Genomic DNA, 22995 nt, shown 5'->3' with positions numbered 1-22995 from the left:
TAACCAAAGCAGAAGAAAGCGAAGCCTCATTCTTGGCTATCAGCAAGTTTGCTGATGACACCAAGCTGGGAGGAGTGGTGACACTGGGAGCTGTGCTACCATCAGAGACCTGGACAGGCTGGAGAGCTGAAATACAACAAGTGTAGAGTCTTGTATCTGGGTAGGAACAACCCCAGGTTCCAGTGTAAGTTGGGGAATGAGCTATTAGAGAACAGTGTAGGGGAAAGGGACCTGGGGGTCCTGGAGACAGCAGGGTGACCATGAGCCAGCACTGGGCCCTTGTGGCCAGGAAGGCCAATGGTACCTGGGGTGGGTTAGAAGGGGGTGGTCAGTAGGTCAGAGAGGTTCTCCTGCCCCTCTGCTCTGCCCTGGGGAGACCACACCTGGAATATTGTGTCCAGTTGTGGCCCCTCAGCTCCAGAAGGACAGGGAACTGCTGGAGAGAGTCCAGCGCAGCCACCAAGATGCTGAAGGGAGTGGAGCATCTCCCGTGTGAGGAAAGGCTGAGGGAGCTGGGGCTCTGGAGCTGGAGGAGAGGAGACTGAGGGGGGACTCATTCACGGGGATCAATATGGAAAGGGTGAGTGTCAGGAAGATGGAGCCAGGCTCTTCTGGGTGACAACCAGTGACAGGACAAGGGGTAATGGGTGCAAACTGGAACACAAAAGGTTCCACTTAAATTTGAGAAGAAACTTCTTCTCAGTGAGGGTGTCAGAGCCTGGCCCAGGCTGCCCAGGGAGGTTGTGGAGTCTCCTTCTCTGCAGACATTCAAACCCGCCTGGACACCTTCCTGTGGAACCTCAGCTGGGTGTTCCTGCTCCATGGGGGGATTGCACTGGGTGAGCTTTCCAGGTCCCTTCCAACCCCTGACATTTTGGGATTCTGTGATTTTGTGAAACATTCCAATCGTTTTCTTTTTGTTCTCCAAATGTATGGCTGTGCTTTTTGGGTTTTGTGCTTAAAAAGCAAATTGTGAAGCAACAAAGGGAAATCTCCGAGCTTGCAGGGTTACATGTGTAAGAAAATACAGCTATTTGCTTTATTTTTCTCAAAAAAGCATGCAGGATTTACATCTTTAGCTTAAAACTCTCAAGCAATTAATTAAACGTAGTTGAAGGATTTTGAGGTGGCTACAAAATCTAGATATATCTAGAAAATAATACCTGAAAGTACCGTAGCACTTGGTGGTTTCTATAAAGAAGTTTTGCAGGTAGAGACTGTGGTCTTGGGCTTCCAGCATTAGCAGCAAATAAAGAAATAAGAACTCAGTGTACCAGCTGGACGATGATTAAACTGCGTGGATGCTTCTGTGGGTTCTAAGTTGTGAAAATGGAAAGCGAAGCTATTTCTAAGGAAAAGGCTTTAAATGCTGAGCGGATTTTTGGGGAGAGGGTGACTGTTTTCCATTTAAACATCTTTACACCAGGCAAAACTTGTCTTATTTTCATCTGAGTTTGCTTTTTCTCTTCTCAAGGATTGTAAATATTGTGTAGGTGCTGCTGCCCCAGCTTACCCGAGATACAGGTTTAGATCTCAACCTGCTCAGTGCTCCAGTTAAAAAATAATGGTTATTTTAACTTAAATATGTGCATCCCTTCTAATCTCTCGTTGAACTACAGGGCAGGACCAATTCTTGGTGTACACAGCGCCGCGTTCGCTCTGTGTCCATACAGGTGATGGAGATGGATCCGGGCGATTGTCCTTCTGGTCCTGGAGTCTGAGTTTACATTAAAACTTAGGCTTAGAGGAGTAATTGAATGCAGTGCTCGATGTAAATGAGAAACGGCTCTGTGGACTTTAAATGAATTAATTATTTGCAGTCAGAAGGGCTTTGTCTTTTTGATTTAGGCGACAATCCCACAGAAACGTGTGCATTTCCTCCAAGTTCATGCTTAAGTCATCACGCCGGGTTTAAAAGAAATAGGTTCAAAGCATCATGCAGCTAAATATTCGCTGGTTATTAGTTTTAAGTCAATATTGCTGTTCTCCAAAGCAATTGCAAGAAAGTTGTCATTTAGTTTATTGAAGTATTTTTCTTCACTGGAAGGAGGTGGGTTCTGAAAGTCAAAGAGAAAATCCAGACGCTCGGTAAACACGTAGGATGAGTGAAATACAGGCTAAATTAATGATACTTAAGATGACATACGTAATTATAATGGAAAGGTCAGGGTAGGTGGCAGCTTTCCCAAGTATATAGAGTGTCAGAAAAGTCCCCAAAGTCCATATTTTAATTGAGTTATGTTTTCTTTCCTTCACATTGAAGCATTAAGGTATCACCCCGTTCCTGGGCCTGCGTTCCTATAATTTAACATGGCAAAATTCCCAGATTTACATTTTGACACTAAATCCACATCACGCAGGCTCCTTCCAGCAGTGAAATACCGCTTGCTATTTGTCTCCAAATCATCAGTTTCTTTCTTGATTTTAACAAAAATATATTTAATATACATGGAAAATAAATTTTGCAAGAGGGAGGATGAGCCGAACGCTGTTTTTGAAACGTGAGAAATGCCTGAAGGATGAAGGAGGCCGATGAACGCCACAGAAACTAACAGAAAATGGCAGATAAATTGTAAATAGAGCGCGTGGCGTGTCCCAAGTGGATTGTACCATACAGCCACAAGGAGCCCTGTGCTGAGACCCAACGGGCTAAGCTGGGTTTAGGGCTGACACTTAGTCCCGTCCCAAGCTCCAGAGGAGCCAGTTGGGACGATGCTGGGTCGGGACCAGCCGTGGTATTTTAGCCCTTTGCCAAAATAACCCACCGCAGAAATTAAAAATAAAATATTGAATAGTACAGTCAGCCACTTAAGTTTTAGTTTTTCTTGGGCTAAGCCTGACTTAAAGTGCTGGTGCACAATGACAAAGCCGGAGTGATGCTTCACCACGGGCACCGAAAGCGCCTTTGGGGGCTCCCTGTGCTGGGATGGGGAAAATCACTTCCTACGTTCCCTATGGAAGGAATTTATTGTAATTATTTTCTCCAATAACGATTGTAAGACAGGTGGGGTTTTCCCCTTTTCTCTTTGCTTTGCCCCCAGCTCATCCAAAATCCAAAGCAGGATAATGTTGTGTCCCAGGAAGCTCCGTCGCTGGAGCGGGTGAATGGGATTGGCTAAAGTAGAGGGTTGGAGCAGAGAAATAATCTTCAAGAATATCAAAAGGCTGATGAAATGTGAAATCCCTTCTTACTCTTTATTTGGGCATCTCGTTTAGCGCTGGACTCGTTAGTGGAGGGTGCTGAGCCCGGGTCTTATCTCTGTGTCCCGGTGCTGAGCTGGGTCTAGAACAAAGTGCATGTGTGTGTGTGCAAATGCATCCAGATGTTTGTGCACGCACACACCCACCACAAAACCGAGCAAAACAGGCCAAACGCTTGGAAAATAAGGAAAAACCCAGAATCAAGCATTATGAAAAGTGTAATTGCACGTTTTCGGCAGGGTCTCTGCCTCAGTCAGCGTCGCTTCGTTTTGAAGTCTCTAGTTAACGTGAACTATTAATTATTTTAGATTTGCGTTACTCAGTATGCAGCTCTGTGCTTGATTTTACCGTAGCTATGCAACCCTCGTCCGGGCAGCAGCGCTGGGGGTTTCTTCACGGGCTGTTCGGGGGGTCATCACCGCAGGATCCAAACGTGTCCCCGACATTAACGCTTTCATCCTCCCTACAGCCCGGTGAGTCGAGCGAGCTTTATTAATTCTGGGTTTAAGAAGAGAGCAGAGACAGAAGTACCGCAGGGTGTCAGCTGCGCAGAACTTTTAAAGCAGAACATTGTCCTCAGAATACTTAATTGTTGCCTTTTCGCTTCCGCTTGGGGTGGTTTCATCCCGCGTCACCTCCAATAAAGTCTGGGGGTTTTAAGCTTGTAGATCCTTGTTGGACATAAACCACGCGATGTTGTGTGTATTAAGCCTTTCTTCCATCTTTCGGGGTTGAAAAATGAGAAATCTTGGTAAAGCAGGAGCAAATGGGATTTCAAAGTATTATGGTTTGACTAAACGAAGGTGAATGTTTAGAAGTTTGCCAATAATTGGCAATAATGGCCCTTTCCCTGTATCTTCATGAACGGCTGGACCAAAATCTGCAAAATATGCCTCCGGTAGATATAAACACAAGATTTTAACCACAAATATTTCAGGTTTGACAGAGTTGCAAGCAACTCAAAGCCGGATCTTACAGCAGGAGGGGCCAGGCAATCTTCACTACAAGTGTTGTTACCAGTGCCATGTGTAATCCATATATATACATATATATATTCATAAAAGAAGTATTAACTAGTGCTTTAATGGCGTCATTGATATGGATTTATGATAAGTGGGCTCTGCGAGACCTCTCAGAAACTTTGGCTAATGTATTTTTTGGCATCTTAAATTTCATTTAAGGGGGGGGGTGGTACTGAGAGCATCGTATTGAAGGTTGTACCGGATTCCACGTGTTTTGGTGCTGTGGGCAGGTCTGTGCCAGCACCCAGGCCGTTTGGTGCTTTGCTGGCAGCGGGAAGAAGCGAATTGGGGCATCTCGGTGTGGAGCCAATGTCCATGTTCACCAAAATGGGATGAATGAAGGAGCCCGTGAAGCTCGGGGAATCCGTCCCTTTGGTTAACTTGAAATCATATCTATTTGTTTAAAACAATCGCTGGTGTCGAGTCTTTTATCTTCTGTTAAAAACTGGGTTTTTGATGATCTCGGTGGTTGCTCGTGTACTTACTGCACATCACACGGGTATTTATCCGAGGGACCGCGGAACCTGTGGATGAGCGCGAGCCTCAACTGAGAACCATCTCGTTTCTGCTGGCTCAGGTGTGGATGAAACGGGATTTTAAATACGTGTATGGTATTTTCTTGGCGCTAGACAGACGTTTAGCTGGTGCGAATGGCTTTTTCTCATGTGGCAGCTAAAAGCCTGGCCCAGGAAAGAAGCAGAAAAGCAATAAAAAACCCCCCAAACAAAGAGCAATTTGCTAATCTTCATTTAATTTTTCCTTTCGCCGCTTCAATCGTGTGTTCAGTGTTTGAGGGCAGGCAGAGGTGGCTGCAGCCCCCGTGCATTTCCCCTGCTGCGTTACTGAGAATCGATATATGGACGGGAATAAAAGCCTGGAAGTTGCTGTTATTGACACTGAGCATCACAGTGGCACCGTGTGTCGGTGTGTGGAACTGTTAAACACACCGAATAAATCCCTCATGAAAGAATCTGCGGATGATCCCAGACATTATAACATGCCATAGAAAATATAATAATCGCTTGCAGCATCACTTTGTGAAGTGCAGACACAGAAAGGTCCAAAGCCTCAATTCCTGCGCACCCCAACTTCAGGTATGGATCTTATTGCCACAGTGCAATACACTGATTTTTTCTATACATCCAGCATTTCACTGTGGGACTTTGGTTCTGTTGTTTCCGTACAGTCGGACCCCTGTATATATAGGGGTAAATGCAGAAATACTTTTATTTAGCTGAACGTGTGGAATAGATACGTGAACAGGTTTAACAAATTGTAATCTATTATACGTATAGGTAATATGTACACTCATTAGTTTGTACATACAATAGAGAGGTTATTTAGGATAGAGATATATAAAAGATAGAAGAAGCCAGTAATTGCCTTTAAGATCAGAGCACAAAGCATTACCTTGGATTTTACAAGGCCAGCGAGCAACAAAAGAGCGGTAATTTATGAGCTCAGCGTAAAAGAATAGCATAATTGCATTAAAAATTAATGCTAATGAACACTAAAATGGGGAAGGTGGTTATGATGAAAGTTTGTATTCATCTTCCCCGGTTTGAACGATGGCTGGTGGCTTGATTAATGGCTTAATTTCTATCAATTAGCGGGGAAAAAAATCTCCTACGAGACAAGGGTAAATTGAGCATCGAGTTACAGGTCTCGCTGTGAGCGCCGGGGCGCGCGCGGCACCGCGGGGCAGCGGGTGACGGCCGCGGTCGGGGGACACAACCTCTCCCATCGTTTAAACACCTTAGGGATGCTTCGTTCCGCCTTGGTACCCGAGTTGGACTTTTTTTCCCCAGAATATTTTCAAAAATACCCCAAAAAGCCTCAAGTGTAGGAAACAGCGCGCTGGTGAAGGCAACCTGCGTGCACAAATCCAAATGTGTTTAAATTAGATGTTTTTGTATGCAGAATTAAATTGCTAAAGGTGACCACCGTGTCTCCTGCTTGATTTTATACCCAGTATTTCTATTCTTTTTAAAGAAAAAGCTATTAGTGTCCAGATTTGTTTGAAAATACTGTGAAAGCTAGGGTAGAATTACATTGTACTAGCAAAGTGTCGGTGCTCCAAGACTCTCTAGTAAGTCCTTTAACACGTTATAATTGTAGTTCCAGAGTACTTACAATTACAGATGCACAATCCAAACTTCCTCTGGGTGTTTTATCCTTTCGGTGACTTTGGCAGTGAAAAGTTCTTTCCTTGGAGGTCTCAACCCGGATAAAAACCCCACAGGATCACCTGAGCTCATCCTAAAATGGGACAAAAGGGACAATATTTTCCTCTTCAGTTGGTTTCTTTAACCTGGTATCTATTTGTGTTTTCTTCTTTTAATCCTCAACGGATGAACAAAAGAACAGAAAAAATAGCAACTTTTTGGCAGGTATTTCAGAGCACATTACTTAAAATGTTTTATATTGTAAATGGGTCAATTACATTAACCAGCTTTACCTCTTTAAATAGAATCAGTAAGATACGAAGAAACATATATTCTGAGGAATATTGTAGGTTTATTATGCCAATGCTTTGATATTTAAGTTAGACCTGCTTGAAAGAAAACTCCTTAGGTAAAGGCACGGGTTCATTTTCACGGTCAGGATTATAGATCAGCAATGGAACCTGTAAGAATTACAAATTAACACCTAAAGATTATGCAAGAAATATTTAAAATACGTTTTTATTTAATGAGTCATTCACCAGATATTATCAGTCACTTAATGCTTCAGTTTCATGATAAATTCTTTGCGGGCTTCTTTAGAAATAAGAAATGGGAATATTTTATATGGAACTTGCAGGCGAGTTACTTTTGCTTTTACCCAATTCTCTGGTGTTTCTAATTAGTGTGTGGCTGTAATTTTTGGATGGCATCTAAAGGATCAATAGATATTTTATTCCTAAAGCGACATTTCAATTTACTGCTAATACGGACTAATGCAGTACGCAAACAGCAGCTATAGAGGATGTATGTAGATATATGTATGTATGTGTGGGAAGACGTAAATAGATGTGAATATAGACTGGCAGTGTAAAATACAGAATCATCTCTGATGTTGTTAAATCCCTCCCTGGGGTAACGGGGGGGAAAATCCTTAATTGCTATAAGATGACGTGAGCTCAATGCTCTCCCATAGACTCAGTTTCCCGCAGAGGGGCACAAATGGGGCATTTTGGGCGCAGGAGCTGCTGCCGGGGTGCTGGTGGCCTCTGCTGAACCCCCTTTTCAGGAAAGCAGCCTCAACGAGCCCTACCAGACGGTTCAGTTTCGTTTCTTCCCCGTAACGCGGTAAAAGGACTCGCCGCGCAATGACTTAGTATTGATTTATTTTTTGTGTCTGTAGCCTCTGAGCTTTCTGACTCCATTATTTTTGATTTTACTAGGAAATACATATCCTTCCTCCTGACATCTGACAAACAACACATGGAAGTCGTTTTATCTCCCAATAATGTGTTTGTCAAACCCGACGCTAATGGGTTCTGCTTCCTCCACTCCATTTGCCCCAAGTTAATGTCACTGATGTAATTCTAAACATTTAGTGATTTTTGCCCCTTTAATAATTTGTCATTCCCATAGGTTTGTGTGAGATGCTGTAACAGGCTGGGGGTTGACCGCAGGATTTGTGAAATCAGGGTTGAGCGATGGATTTTAAATCTATATTCACCTGCCTTTCTCCGATTCCCTGTTTTAATCCCAGGTGCACTCACCGTTCCTTTATTTGCCCTCAAGAGTTGGACGAATTCCGATTCCCTCTCCCAGCGGGACATGAGTTTATTTGTTTTCATATTTCCTTTAGGATCCTTAGAAATCTTTTGTTAAAAATGAAAACTTCAGCAGCAAAGCAACAGAACTTTTAAACACAAGCTGAACTGGAAGCAAGTTATATTTCTTTCTAAATTCAAAAGAATCAGGTATAAAGACGACTTTACGCATTTGGCTGTAGCGCAGCTCTTGTATTAAGCCTGGCCTAAGCTGAAGCTTTGCTGAGGCTCCACAACCCCTCGAGCATCATCCGGGCGTTTCACTTTCCGCACATTCAACGTTTGCGGAAATAATTCGTGTGTTCCTGATTATTTCTGTCCATCTTATCCATAGAGACTAAACCGTATTCCCAAATACAGCTTTTTGCTGCTGGAGAGTGATGTCTCTTCCCATCTTTCCTCTGACTGATCTGTGTTATAAAAGCTGCTCGCAGCAAAACCCTCTCTGGTCGGTGTTCCGGGCTGACCCCACGTGCGGGGTGTGCAGCAAATGTTCCTCAGCAGTGAGCAGGGCCGAGATAAATGGGTTAAAATCCGAAAGGCAAGCGTGCTGTTAGCAGAATGAATTCCAGATTTGCCCGTCGCTGCGGTGAGGAAGATGAACTGAGCCGTGGATCCGAGGCAGCAGAAAATGAAACAGACGGTAAAGGAAACACTTTGGTGTCAGATGCACCGTAATGAACACGCCAGGCTGCCCGGGACTGAAAATAAACCAGTTCTGCGGTACAACCTGCTGGTATAAACCCAGGCTGTTAATTTAGCGTGAACATGGCCGTTCCAGGAACATTTCCAAGCTGCTATTAGTTTAATTGCTCATCTGAAGCTCCACTTGTCAGTAATAGACTGAAATGAGTTTTCAGTGGATGTAAGTTACTGTTTGTTTTGTTGGGGTTTTTTTTAATGCAAAAGTATTTTGCAGTGTATATGTGCATCTATGTGAATATGGATTTAGAAACTTGTATACAGGGAAAGAATTCAGTACATCTGAATTTCTCAATAATTCTTTTGGTCTACAAGCACTTTTCCTGATTTTAAATATACTTTGCTTTCTCTAGAGCAAGAAATTTAACCTTTTATACATACGTATGTATACACTACAAATATATAATTACCATTTCTCTTTTACTTAAATTCGTGGTTTAAAGTGGTTAAGCTATTATTGTGTATATGTGAAATTTTCAATCCAACTTTGCAGTTATCCCAGGTTAATTTTGCCGCATCTTTGTGGCAATGTCGGGTTTGCGTTGTCGCTCCACGCGTGATTCGGTGAGTGCTGAGCTCGGGTCCTGGTCCCAGCTCACCGGCAGAGTTTTGGAGGCGATGCCCAGTTTTGTTGGGCTGAGCTCTCACCTTACAGCTCAGCTGATTTCATCTCTTCACTTCTTGTGTCCTGAGAACACAGATGATGCCACATCTCTCAGATTATCAGCAGCAGAAGCCAAAATCACCTCCACACAAGCAGATTTACCCCTATGTACAGATGATACCCTTGAGTCGTCCCCAAAATCTTTCGCTCCTCCGGGAAATCCCGATGCCATAACTCAGCCGTTACCCTGCGAGGACATCTCTGGCAATTCTGAAGTTAACATCTTGAACAATATCATACGTTGAACAACGGCCAACTCGCTGTTGATAGTTTTACTAAAGAAGAGAGTTTTTCTCTGTAACAGAGTATTTCAGCCTGCATTACCATTTATTTTCCAGTATGTACTGTTGTAAAATATATTCAGGGCATTGCTGGGACACGGCATTAGTCGCAGGTTTACACTAATGTGTCCTGACATGACACCTTCTCTTTGTAGACCAAGCCACCCTGGTCGAGCAAGTGAAGCGAGTGAAGGAAATTGAAGCTATTGAAAGTGACTCCTTTGTTCCTCAGACGTTCCGATCGAGTAAAGAAGTCAAAAAGGTGAGTTTGCCATATCCTCTCCGGGTGCGTAATCCGTTCAGTCGGGCGGGAGCTGCGCTGTTAATGGAGTTTCCGCTGATGAAAAAGCATCGATGTTGACCATCTTCAGTCCCACCCCCGACTCCCCGACGTTCTTGGAGTTCAGGGAAGAACGCATTTCAATGTGTAGGAATTTCAATACAATCAGTTGTTTTGACAGTCTGTTCTACCTATGCTGAGCAACTCTGATTTTTAAAAATTCTTCTAAAATCATGCGAAACTGTGAAGAACTTTTTAAGGAAAAGCAGACAATTAAAATCCAAAAGTAATCAGATGTTTACATTTTAATTAAAAGTAGAGATCGGTATTTTTAATTCTGCTTAACTGAAGCCAGACATCAAGACTATATTTACTCCCTGAAACAAACCAGCGTTTTGGCTTCTGGGGAACTGGGATGCTCTTGTCGTGTGAAGTACACAAGCAAAGCCTTATTCAGTTTTTCCACCTGACAGTGAAGTGTTTGGAATTACCGCTGTTTGTTTCCCCCAGAACACACATTTTCTTGCCTTTCCAGAAGTCTCCAAGAAGTCCATGCGGCTTCTTCAGAAAGCGATCTGGAACCCCAGTGCTGTTCTGCAAGCTCTCTCCTTCTGCCTTTGCAATCCCTTTTTTCTCACTTTGTGTTTGGTCTGGTAGTATTTGCATGAGGATTCTTTTCATTTAGGAGTTAGAGGATAAAATTCCGACGCTTCTTTCTTTTTAGTCAACGGAGCCTCCTGATCTACCGTACGAACCTGTAACCGTCGGAGCGGGAGCTGCCGAGGCGTCTGCTCCTGAAAAAGAGCCAGCGCCTGCCAGTATTCCCACTGCCATCAAATACCAAGACGATAATTCTTTAGCGCATCCAAACGTAAGTATTTATTTAGGTATTTATCTTTCCAACAAGACGGCCCATTGAATGAGAGCAGGTTCACGTGGCCTAACAACCATTCTCCTTAAATAATTTGTGAAGACCCTCAATTAACACCTCAAAAATGGTCGCACACCTTGCGTCATCCAAAAGCTCTTGTTCACCAGCGATGTAGTTTTGGAGTTACAAACACATTTTACAACAAAGTAACATACTAATATAATACAGGGGGATTTAAGATCCTGTTCATATAAATATTCCTGTGCAATAAAAATTCAGAAAAAATTGCTTGTGGTTTGTGTAGTTGGAAACTCAGCACTTGCCCACCTTGGCAAATCGTAAAGCTTTAAATGCATTCCACACTTTAGAGAATTTTAAACATGTGGCTAAACTTACACAGATTCCTTTTGAGGAGCACTTAGAGTAGATTTTAAGAATTAGTGAGTTAAAAGTGACTTGCAGTAAATGCAAGCTGTGTATAATTAACAATGCTGACAAAGATCGAGACCTGCTCAATGTGACAAACTTGCTGCTTCGGGAGGGCGCTGAAACCAGAACGTCTTGGCTTTATTAAAGTCTCTCCCTTTACTCGTGTAGTTGTGTCACCTCTTATGTACCTGGACACTGAAATAGTCGATACGTATCTCAACAGATGATAACGAATAAAGTTAATGCGTTTTACCTCCTTTTGCTCCTCTCCCGTGTCTCTCAGCTGTTCATCGAGAAGGCGGAGGCAGAAGAGAAGTGGTTCCAGAGGCTGCTCGCGCTGCGGCAGGAGCGGCTCATGGGCAGCCCGGTGGCCTGAGCTCTCCATCGCTGTCTTTCTCCCTTTCGAGGGGATTTTAATACTCACTATGAGTTGTACAGAGAATAAATATTTCATCTGAATAAACAAGAATGTTCTATCCTCTGTTTTTCTCCTGAACTCACAGCGTGGATGGGAAGGCTATCACAGCAGCGTCGTTTTCTTTTTTTGTACTGGATTCCTCTGGGGTGTAAAAACCTGACAGCCCAAGGAGATGTAATTTTATACCTCCCAATCAAAAAAAAAATACTTGTATATACAACCATGTAGCAGTTGAAAGATAAATGAAAAAATAAGATGTCAAAGCAAGTGCAGATTTACCAGCGCTCGGAGCACAACAGGCGAGTCCCCCGCCCCATGTCCTGCAGCTGGAGGATCCGGGGCAAGCGCTGTCCTGTGATTGCGCTTCCTGCCGCCCGCCGCGGGAATCCCCGACGTCTGCGGACAGGCCCCCGGCTCGGGGGCTCCGCCGGGTCCGGGTCCGGGTCCTCGCTCCCGCTGCCGGGCTTGAGCGGAGAGAATGGTTCGCATTTCCGTGAACGTCCTCCCGCCCCTGTCAGCACCCGGCGGTAACGGCAGGAACGTGTTATGTTATCCTTTGAAAGAGATCTGTAAAGTTTGCAGCAGGCTTCAGGAAATATTATTTTAAGCATATGAAAATGTTCGATAATCTGGAAAAGAGAGCTTTCTATGGATACTTAATGGGAAATAATATAAATATTATTGTGTGTAATGGTACAGACCTTTGTTCACCAAGACTAAAGACATGCCAATTAATAACAGCTGTGTTAATATTACCTAATATTTCTGCACAGAGCGACTGTTTTGGGTCTATGAAGGCTCGGTTTGTCTAGGTGTGACTTTAAAATGATGAAAGATTAGTCCTATTTGAACATAGAGACAATTTAGCCCGACTATACTTACATTAAAAATCTGTCCATCATCCAACTAAATGCCAGAGATGAACCAAATACAATACAACAGTGGTTCTTCTGAGGTACCTTAGCAAACTGTTCCATCAGTAGAGCCACACTGAGCCCCCTCCTCTGGACACCCCTGCTTGGAAACGACCGCAGCAGCTTTCCCGGGTGAGCAAAGAAATTCATAAGGGTTATTTTTGTTTTATTTTTCCTTATTCTGCGATCTGTAGTAAAAAAAAAATAGAGGATGATTCTGGAGATGTGCTTTGCTTGTCTTCCATTTTTTAGATGGTTGATGTAAAAGGAAAAATGTATTAAATTTGCATTCTCACACGTTTTTACTTTATGAACAGTGTTAGTTGCACTTGGTCCTGCGTTAAACCCGCTGTGTTTCAAGACCTTGTCCGCAAAAAAAGTGGGAAAAAGATTGTTTCTCTTGTTTCATTTCAGCATTTTCAAATGTTCAATATTTGCCATTGTTCTGTTTTCTAATCTCCTTTTGTTTTTCATAGTAAATAAAACCTATTTGATGTCCATGTGAGGTACAGGTGTAAATTCCTCTTTTTCTCACTTTACATTGGATAATGCTGGTATTTTTACTGGATATAAAATGATTCCTTTTCTATAATTCACAACCCTAAGGGTATTTAAAAATACTACAGACTGGTCTGTTGTAGGTAAATAAGACTTAGGGGTAACAACAGGGTGTACCCACTATTGCTTATTGATCAACAACTAAATTTATCCAGCAAGTCCATGCTGGAGGAGAATTGTGAGCAATATCTCTAAAGAAAATGGAAATAGTGTTTAGATGATCTGAATTTAATAGAAATATGTACTGGAATACACCAAATGTAATTTGAAACGTGGAGCAAATCATTATAAAGTTGATTTTGATACTTTCAGTTGTGGATTAGTGATCAGAATAACCAATAAATCATTGCTCAGAACTCTGTAGTTTTCATGGAATACAGAACTGGTTTGTTGCTCCAGCATCTCTGTGGAGACAGTTCATTTAAGAAGAGGGTTTTTAGGGTCTATATTCTGTCCCTCTCAATTCCTACTTTGGACATTCATTACAAATACTTGAAGTTTATGAAGTCGCTGGTACTGGGAGATGTTGGAATTGTGAGGATGGAGTTTTTCCCTAAATACCATCTGTTACAAATTAGAAAACGTGCTGTCCGGGTCGTTACGAACCTGCATGTCCAGGCAATGCGGATTTCTGGGGATGTCCACAGCAGGTCGGTGACGCTCGAGTGTGTCCTGGCTCACGGGAGCTGGAGCGGCCTCGGCAGCGCCGGACGCTGTGTCTCGCAGGTGAGTTTTAACCTGGTTGTGGATCCCTTGCTGGGCACAGCGAAGCTCAATGACCACCCGCTGATCATTGGGAGCTGAGTGGCCTTGTGCAGGACCCATCTGCAGCCAGGCTGGGTGATTCCTCAAGCTGAGCCCCATCGAAGGGGCTGTGGATCAGTGCCCTGCCCGCTGAGAACCTGCCGGCGATTCCACAGCTTCACCCTTCAGCAAAAATAGAGGCTGCTCCACCACGTTTGCTCCTGTAAACCAGGGGTTGTCTAAGGCCAGTTTGTAGGGTTGGAAGTGTTAAATGTTGAGACTGCAGCACTCCCGATTCAAGTTGTGTAAACTATTTCCTTATTTTGCTTTTACTTGAACAGCATCCTGTGATAAATTATTCATTTTCCTGTCAAAGGTAGGCAGATATTTGAGTATCAGAAATGAAATATGGAAGAAGGCAGCAACATCAGAAATAAACTTTCCTCTGTATCCAGCTATGCACAACCAGGCAGAATTCTGACAAACTTACTGTTTAACATTATTTTACAAGACTTGGACACATACGTGGATTGTAGCCAAATCTATCTGCACTCCACCGTTCCACGTGTGGGGCCTTTTTGCTTGAGGAAAAGGCGGCAGGTGTTACCTGATCAGCCAGACACAAATTTAATTAACTGTGTCGTAACGTGGACACGAAACCCACATCAACGTGTACAAATTAATCACCGTTAACCTGGGAAAATGCACTGCTGGGTCTCAACCCACGCTTCTCCTGGGCCAAAAAACAGTGACACCTTTTGACAATAACCCTACGTACTTAGTTTCCTTGTTTCTAAGCTCTTCTGGTGTTCTCACATTTGGCATTGAGGACTCTTGCATATGGAGAGTTCATTTTTTTGTCGTACTTTCCACTTTTCTCCTTGCTGCTGGTGACGGGGAATGGATTCCCGATGAAGAAAGGGAAGGAAACGGCTGTTTGCTGGTTATCCCAGTAAACCAGGAGCGTGATGTGTGCTGTGCAGCCTGCAGGGACAGCAGTGACACGGTTTTGTCATTCAGGACTGGTGATGGGGCATCTCTGATAAAATCAGCTCTTGCACAAAGTTCCTCCTAATGCCAAACCACCTTAAATCAGGGGAACGGTGTGTAGGGGTGGAAAGATAATGCTGTAACTTGAGCCGCTCAGAGCTCTGGTATCAGCAAAGACTCTGTCCCTGGAAATCGCATTAGCAAACTCATTGCACTTAGTCTGCTCAACAGCCACCGCCAATCAACATCAAACCGGGCTGGGTTTCATTTGATAACTTTTAGGTAAATCGTTCACTAGGCCCTTCTGATTCCTTGAGTCATCCAGCATCTCCACAACTATTTTTCACTCTGATAATGGCTTGAAAAGGAGCAGTGTTTAGTTTTTAAATTATTATCATGGTTAAAATGTTTTAGAAATATTTTTGCTGCGAAAATAATGGTATCTAAGCAAACACTGCCAGCCAGGAGATCGAATTTTGCTAGTTGTGCTTCAGTCGCTCTGATATGAGCAGGACTGGATGATCCCAAAGCCATTTTCATGTCTGTAACCCAAAACCAGCCTCTGCGTGATTACAGTTTTCCATTTGTCGAGTTACAAGGAGCAAGTTATTTTTAGTGGAGATCCTTGAACTCCAGAAACCTGTTTCAGGAGAGATCAGCCTGAACCTGTGCCTTAATCCACATACGACACGGGGCTGCAGCGACTCTTCAGCGTGCAGCACTAATGAAAAGCAATGCTAGAAGTATTATTTAAAACACTCATTTGTAATTTTGACTTAGTGCAACATTGTCTAATTTCTTTTTTCTTGGCTCTTCCCTTCTTGTCTCCCTCCTTTGCTAAGATCTAAAAAAAAAGAGTATCAGTGGCTAGGCCGGGTTATGTGACGCTGGGGAGCAAGACCTAGACACTGAGTCACTCTGGAATTGCGGCTCCGGGTGAGATGTGACACCATACGTCTATTTTCTGGAAGGAAGCAGCAGTTGAAGCTCAGCCCAGAGACGCTTCGCTTCCAGCTGCGCTCCCCCACATCAAGGTGAGCTGGAAATGGTTATCCCATGATTTAAACCCAGGTGAAAATGAAAATCGCTACTTTGCCATCATTTTGCTTCATCAAAAGCCCAATACAGACTGGGGCTGCCGGGGCAGTGAGGACATGAGCAGCCTTTCAGCCCTTGGGCACCATCTTTGAATGCGCTATTTTGAAGAGGCTGTAGTTCAATAAAAGGTGTTGTCTGCCACTGTAAAAGTCTCATTCCCACTAGATGTCCCTGCCCTCCCGGCACAGTTCTCACTCGGGACACAGAAAGGCCACGTGGATGAGATGCACATAAACCAAATTTGCCTTTTTTCTTCCTGATCAGAGCTGGAATTTGGGGTAACAAGACAAGCAGTTTGTCTCAGTTTTCTGTTGCCTTCCAATCTACATCTGTTCAAATAAAACATCCCGCTCGCCAAGGTAAGCTCCAAATATTTACAGCCTACCTGGCGCAGTCCCTGGGGAGTTTATAGGAAGGAAAAGTGGGGTTTTCTCCTCCTTCATGAGCAGAACCAGGTGCCTGAGGTGGTGCTGCCCTTGCTCACCAGCACAGCCAGTTTCTGGAGCAGGATGATGGACCTTCCTCTGGCTCCTGAGGGTCTGCGCGGCTCGGGAGGCAGCGGCTGCATTTCCACATTACGGCTCTGAAAGGAAGGTGTAAGCAACTCTCATTAATTATTATTAATAGAAACTAAATACAGGCCACATTTGTAAAAATGTCACATTCCATTTCTGGATGCCTTCTCGGCGAATTTCAGTATTTTTTAAATACATTATTGTCATCTTATTTCAGTATTCATGCAAGTTAAGGAGGTGGGCAACTATGTGAATTGAATATATATTTAAATAAAATATTAATGTAAATGTTCTTACACATCTACCTCTAGTCGCTTGCAGCAGAGCGATGCTTTTATCTGACATTTACAAACAATTTCTAACAAACTGCCTTTGCAAAAGACTCTGCTCTGGGACGACATTACAGTTGGAATGTAATCGGTTTTGTAGCAACACTGTCAAAAAGCCACTTCCACTAAAAATATGCTTAAGCCTTTGGAAATTGTGCTGCATCCTTAAGCCGAGCTCTAAAAAGACTTCACCGTAAGAAGGAAGGAAACCTCATTTCTGCCAATACATTTTAAGTTTAAATAGCTCCTGCTGATCCTTACGGAACTGCTGGGGCTGGAGCGCTGATTGCCGGAGTCCTCTCAAATTACCTTCAACCTTGTGCCTGACATTGCACATGGAAACAGCCAGCGCAGAACCGAGCGGAGCCCCAAGCACTCTGCTCCCGCCCTTTGCCAAAGTAGTTCAGAAAAGGACCGATTTTTAATATACTGTGTTAGTTCTCGAGAGTTAGGTGAACAGAGCTAAGCCATTTCCAGTGCTTTTGGAAGTTCGGGGCTGCAATGAACGTAATTAAAAAGTAATTGCGTAATAAAATATGATCTTATTTTTCTTTAGGTGAACGGTGAAAACTCAACAATTAAAACTGACACTTAATTCCTGCCTTACCGACGGAACCAGTCATATTCTGAACTGTATAAACTTGATGTTGCGATGACTTGTGCATTTAATATACTTGTTTTCTACTTGATTTCGATATGGCTTTAATAACGTCTGCCCAACCAGCAAGAGTCATTTTTAGTTTTAGAGACAAACAGCCTGATGCAGGTGAGACCCTTGGAATTAGTTCAGTTATGTGAGCAAACGCAGTAACGTCCCAACGATGGTGACAAAGAAAGAGCGGAGGAATTGGGCTTCACCCGGTGCAAAGCACCCGAAGCAGGGCAGCTTGGGCTTTAGTTTCCTATGGAAATCAGCTCCTCAAGCAGCTGCTTTACAGCCCCGGGCTGTGTTTTTGTATATTTTGTATTATTTGTTTTTCGGTCGGATTTTACACCTTGATGCTGTGGCCGTATTCTGAGCTCAGTTTTTGCAGTCTTGACCTGATAAAGATTTTGCCTTAGGAATAAATTGCTGCATTTACCCCCAATACAGCAGATTGTTACCATAACATCTTTGGTTATAAGCGAAACGCCCCCAACATGCAGAGCTGAGACTAGAGGACAATTTTTTTCTCTCCCTCCCAGTGCCAAATTGTCAGGATTTAAGAAAGAAACGTCATTTCACAGAAGATGGCTCAAGTTCAGCATCTTCACCGTGTATTTTTTGGTTGCTGGGCCATTTGCAATGGCAAAATGAGACAGCTGCAAATTCCTGAGGTAACTCAGGAACAAAACTCCCTGGGCTCCCTCATATTTAATGTGTGCTGCCAAAGTTTTTATAAATCAATAGGTGCTGTACATGATGGCAACAGAGCACACTGGAACAAATATTATTTTTGGACCAGATCCTGGAATCGATAATAAACGCTCCCACCGGGGCCAGGTCTTGACTGGGCTTTTGTTACGTTGGGGGGGGTTTAATTTTTTTATGTATATTTGTTAAACAAAAACAAGACCAGAAGACAGAAAGGTCACAAAATCGGGGCTAATTACAAGAAATGCTCTTTCACTTGATGAAAAATTAAACTCGGGAATTCAATACTACACAATATAATCAAAGCCAAAACCTTTGAAACTCTCCAATGGATCATCGCTTGTGCAGGTTATTGGAAAAGTAACATCCACACGGTTTTTAAAAGAAACAAAAGCTTATTGTGCAGGTCTTGGGGATGAGTTTGTGTGACAGATGCTGCTGGTCACATCCAGCTCCTGGGCACCTTCTAGAAGGTTCTTACAAAACCTCTCGACCAGGTAACTCGTAAATAAGACAATGCACACCTTGCAGATGTCCCAGGTAACCCAGCCTGGCAATTCCTACATTGTTTATATCAATATTTGGTAAACAGCTATTAAATACTGATTTTTTAAAGGAAGCAGATCTCTCATGTTTCTGTAAGTCAGAATATACTCCACCAGTTCCATCGGCTGCCTCAAGGAAACACAAAGAAATCTCATTGTTTTCCTCCGCCGAAGCCTCAGAGACATGGAGAACTTCAAATGCACTTGCCACGACATGAGGAGCTCTCTTGCAGCCCGAATGGCGTTTGTTGCCCTGACAACAGCACACGAGCATCATTTATTAGTTCATACATTATTGATAACCCTCTAATTTGTGTGTGATGGGAGGAAGTTGGTTTGCAAGTTATAAATGGAAGGTTAGCAACAACTTGTAGAAGCGGGTGACAATCCTATATTTATCTCGTCCCAGCACACGCTCTGAGGCCACAAAACCCTTTTCTTACCCACCGTGGTGCGAGAACCGGCCGAGGAACCTCCTGCAGCCACGAGTTTCTACTGCAGTCTGTATAATAGTGTCAATTTTTTATAAAAATCAACTTCAAAGACAGAACAGGAGCTTTTCAAGCCATTTCCTAATAATATACAGATCCCAAAGTGGACACAGGAATGTTTTCCGGCACAAATTCCTGAGTGGGAAAATAGAAAATTTTGGTGTAACGGGAAAAGACAGAAAAGCAGGAATTAATCTTCTCCAGTTTGCTTCTTATATATATTATGGTTCAACTTATCTACTTAATGCTGACAATATACTTCTGGAGAGGTTTTCTGTATATCATCAGAGACAAGAACAGAAAAACCCCGGGTCAAAACTGATATTTTCACTTCTGTCTTCCTCCGTGTAGTTAATTAGAGTAATTCCCCCACTTTTAAACCATCTGTTGTTTCACCACTGTCAGACCCGGCACCTTCGAGCACCAACAACTGAGGGGATGTGTCATGATTCTGATCAGATTTCAATAGAAAACTCTCCTGATAATGAACTATGGATTGTTTATTCTTTCTCTTTTTCTTGTATTTATTTTTAAAACAAGGGAACTTTGTGATTTAGTTATAATAATGACCCGTTTTAAAATCCAGCTCGCGAAATTGTCCTTTGGTGTACAATCTGAAAAAGGGTTCTGGCTCTGGTTCGCACAAATCAGTTGTTGGCTGGCGCTTTGCCTATTGAAACGTACACAGGAATGCAATTTTCACCTCCAAGTGTTAAGCATCCCCACTGGTTAAAAATAATCCTTGTAGAGAAACTGTAGCTGATGACGACCCAGATATAAAGGCAGGAATATTCCCGTATTTCTCAGCAATTGCGCCAAATGTTTTCCACTATTTTAGTATATTTTACATAGGTGTGCTATTCTAAATAAGTTGATCACAATCAGGATCTTTTTTCAGCATTGCTGTGATTGATTTGTACTCTGGATGGAACCGAAAACATAAGCTAAAGTCAAATAGTTGTGGAAAAGAGCCACTCAGCATGAAGAAGTGTCAGTAGAAAATGTTTGGGGCAGGAACCTCAACATGTATCTTCGGAATCGAGAGAGAACAGAGAATTATAAATACCAACAAAACGTCAATATGGCAAAATGACCTTTTGTTCTACATGAATATGTTCAACAAAGCTCTGAAGTCTGAATCAGATTTAAATAGTCGTATCACCAAAATGAATAAGAATTAAGAAGGTAAATTAATTCCTAAGGGAAATCACTGTAGATCTCATTAGTTCAGGGACAAGATACCTTAAAACTTTTAATTAAAGATAATATTTACTGCAAATGAATAAGAGTTGGCAGGTTTCAGCAGAAACCATAATCTCATTTATGCAAAGTTTTCCTATATTAAGGCAGACATCATTAATCTCATCGGAGATGCCCTCCAGACTGACAGTGCTGCAGCACCGAGGTGATTTCTTACAGAAGTCTTTTTATCTGCACAAAAGAAACCTAACTCGAGCAGACACAAACCCTAAGAAGGCCTGAGCAATTAGAGATATCACTCTGTGCAAATAGAGCACCGACTTGATCGCGTTAGCGAGCCGCTCGTAATGAGCTCACTTCTAACGGGGCTCCTCTTCCCACCAGCAGCCGAAAAATTAACAATAACTACAACTCGCATTGCTTAGTTATCCGCACAGCCATCCAGAGCTCTGCCTTGGAAAGAAACTTCATCTTTTGGAGTTGGAGTTGGCATAAAATGGAACGGCAAACTAGATGATCTGAGGGACTCGGCTGAGCTGTCGGAAGGCTCCACGTTCCTGCTCCATCGTACAGAACAGGTTTCTTTTCACGAGGTCAAATTCATCCAAAGGCTGCACTCATGGAACTTGTAGTCTGGTTTGTATCAGTGTTCAGAAAATGTAAATACATACTGTAAAAAAATACTCAGGTTTTGGTAGAAGACTGCAAACAAGTTAAGCACACTGAAACCAACATTTTGATAAGGTAAAGCTCCAGGAGGATAAGAATTTGGAGGATTTTGTATTTGACGTGCTAATTACTTTAAAGAAAACTCACTTTGCTGGTTTGTAATGAGAAATAAGTGAATGTTCTAGCATTCCATGTCATGGATATTAATGAACTGCTATAATAGCAAACTCAAATTGATCCAGGGCTTCTGTCTATTAATCAAAATACGATGACAAGTAATTAATAAATCACTACGGTAAAGTTCCTGCTTATTGCATTTCTGGTATGAATACACTGCAGCTTCAGAGGAGTTTTAAAGACCTTTAAAACCTATGGATTGAAAGGCTAACTACAGTGCAGAGGATTATATTACTACAACTTCTTAATATTTTTGCGTGTGGTTTGAAACAATGCTTGAATTCTGCCTCTGAATGATAAAAAAGTTACTTGCTAACATCATAACTGGCACAAGATTTCGTTATAAACAGCCCCAAAGCACCAGAGTTCACTTCCATGACCACAGCCTGATTTGTTTTATTTGCTAATCTTTCATCAGAAATGGACCAACCGTTCACAGACTCCACCTGGGTAATCAATGGGGAGCCCGGTTTCTGTCACGCTTCCCTGCCCACCAGTCAGTCACTATAAACATTTTCACCATAACAACCGCTCAAACTCAGAGTGCATCTTGAGGCTGCAATATCAGCACTCGCCGGGATCTAAAGAGAAGTCTACATCAGGAGACAGCAAAATCAATGCTCACCTGATTACAGATATTTTTCAAAAATATTGCCGGCTCCATTCATTCATCTTTTATGTCAGTTGTCCACTTTGGGCCAAATATCAGCAGAGCTGCTTCTGCAGCGTGATGGAGCTTATTGGAACGAAGGATCTGCTTTCACGACTGCTATATAAATACCATATAAATACTCTGATGCTCTCTAATCCCCCTAAAAAGTGGGATATTGAAAGAAATGTGAGGCAGGCAGAGCCTTGCTCTGCCTCTCAAAGAACACATGAGAGAGAAAACACCCCCCTGGCTCACAGCCCCGAGAAACTTTGCCAGGAGAAATTTCCCAAACACACCGATGTTCTCCACAGTTCTCCCATTTTATGAAGAATGAAGGTGAGATTCCTATACCCTTAGTTCTTTGAAACCCATTTATATATAACCACAGAAGTGAGTTTATATATAACCACAGGTCTTACACACACCCCTACATGTTCACAACCACTTGGCTCTTCAGGAAACCCAGATAACACTCCCCGTGTATTTGTTCCATTCTGTAACTGAAACCTCCCTCTGATGACAGGGTTTGCTGAGGGGTTTCTGCCAAGAAGACAAAAAAGCTCCTTTTCCCTTCCAGTCTAACCAGTGATCCTCAGCTCGCAGAGCCGCTGTGGTTCAGCAATACAGAACCAAGCGCTTTTACCTCAGAAATCGGATACACCTCGTACTTGGCTGGTGTGAAAGGTGATCCTGACGGCCACCCGCGGCCACAGCAGCGACTGCGGTCCAATTTCCTTATATTCAGTTTTCCCCGCTGCTGTATTTCTCTCAACAGCCGTTTCTGGCGGGTTTTACCTCAGGCCCTGGTGTTTTCAACTGAGGTGCCGCTGCTCCCGCTCAGCCAAACGCCTCGTTTCCAGCCTCGCACAACACGGTCGCTTTATTTTACTGCCATCTACTGGAAAAAATACTTTAATTTTTTTTTAATTGCCAAGGAGGGGATAGCGGCCTGTGCCTCGCTGACAGCGCCGACCCGCCTGACGGAAGCCGGGCTGGAGGCCGAGCCTGCTCGCAGGGACGGGCCGACCGGGCAAAGACGGGCCGGGGGAGCGGGAGCCCGGGGACAGTATGGGGCTGCCGCCGTGGGCCGATCGCCGATCGCCGCTCCCCGCCGGGCCCCGAACGTTC

The 22995-nt window shown here is 43.2% G+C and overlaps 1 protein-coding gene and 1 long non-coding RNA gene across 7 annotated transcripts in view; one reads left to right on the top strand and one right to left on the bottom strand.

Annotated features, from left to right (window-relative positions):
• The window catches only part of RSRC1 (arginine and serine rich coiled-coil 1), a 126328-nt gene extending 114646 nt beyond the window's left edge, over nt 1–11682 (top strand). For all 4 annotated transcript variants that reach the window (XM_071812753.1, XM_065845032.2, XM_071812754.1 and 1 more), the window contains 3 exons: nt 9789–9895; nt 10638–10784; nt 11497–11682. In XM_071812753.1, the coding sequence (XP_071668854.1) occupies nt 9789–9895; nt 10638–10784; nt 11497–11589 (347 nt within the window). In that variant the 3' untranslated portion in view covers nt 11590–11682. The remainder of the gene's footprint in view (nt 1–9788; nt 9896–10637; nt 10785–11496) is intronic.
• Nucleotides 760–22989, bottom strand: LOC136105324 (uncharacterized). Of its 3 annotated transcripts, none has more exons than XR_010651847.2 (6): nt 22511–22989; nt 16321–16518; nt 14626–14831; nt 13710–14214; nt 6357–12733; nt 760–4903 (listed from the first exon to the last, which is right to left on the bottom strand). It is a non-coding gene; the product is annotated as an uncharacterized lncRNA (long non-coding RNA). The 3 variants fall into 3 exon arrangements; XR_011740558.1 differs by having other exon boundaries at nt 22663–22989; XR_011740557.1 differs by lacking the exon at nt 22511–22989 and adding an exon at nt 21841–22209.
• Between the last annotated feature and the right edge of the window lie 6 nt (nt 22990–22995).

Source organism: Patagioenas fasciata, chromosome 9 (assembly GCF_037038585.1).
Source record: "Patagioenas fasciata isolate bPatFas1 chromosome 9, bPatFas1.hap1, whole genome shotgun sequence".
Taxonomy (NCBI): domain Eukaryota; kingdom Metazoa; phylum Chordata; class Aves; order Columbiformes; family Columbidae; genus Patagioenas; species Patagioenas fasciata.
This window is presented reverse-complemented; position numbering and strand designations above follow the sequence as displayed.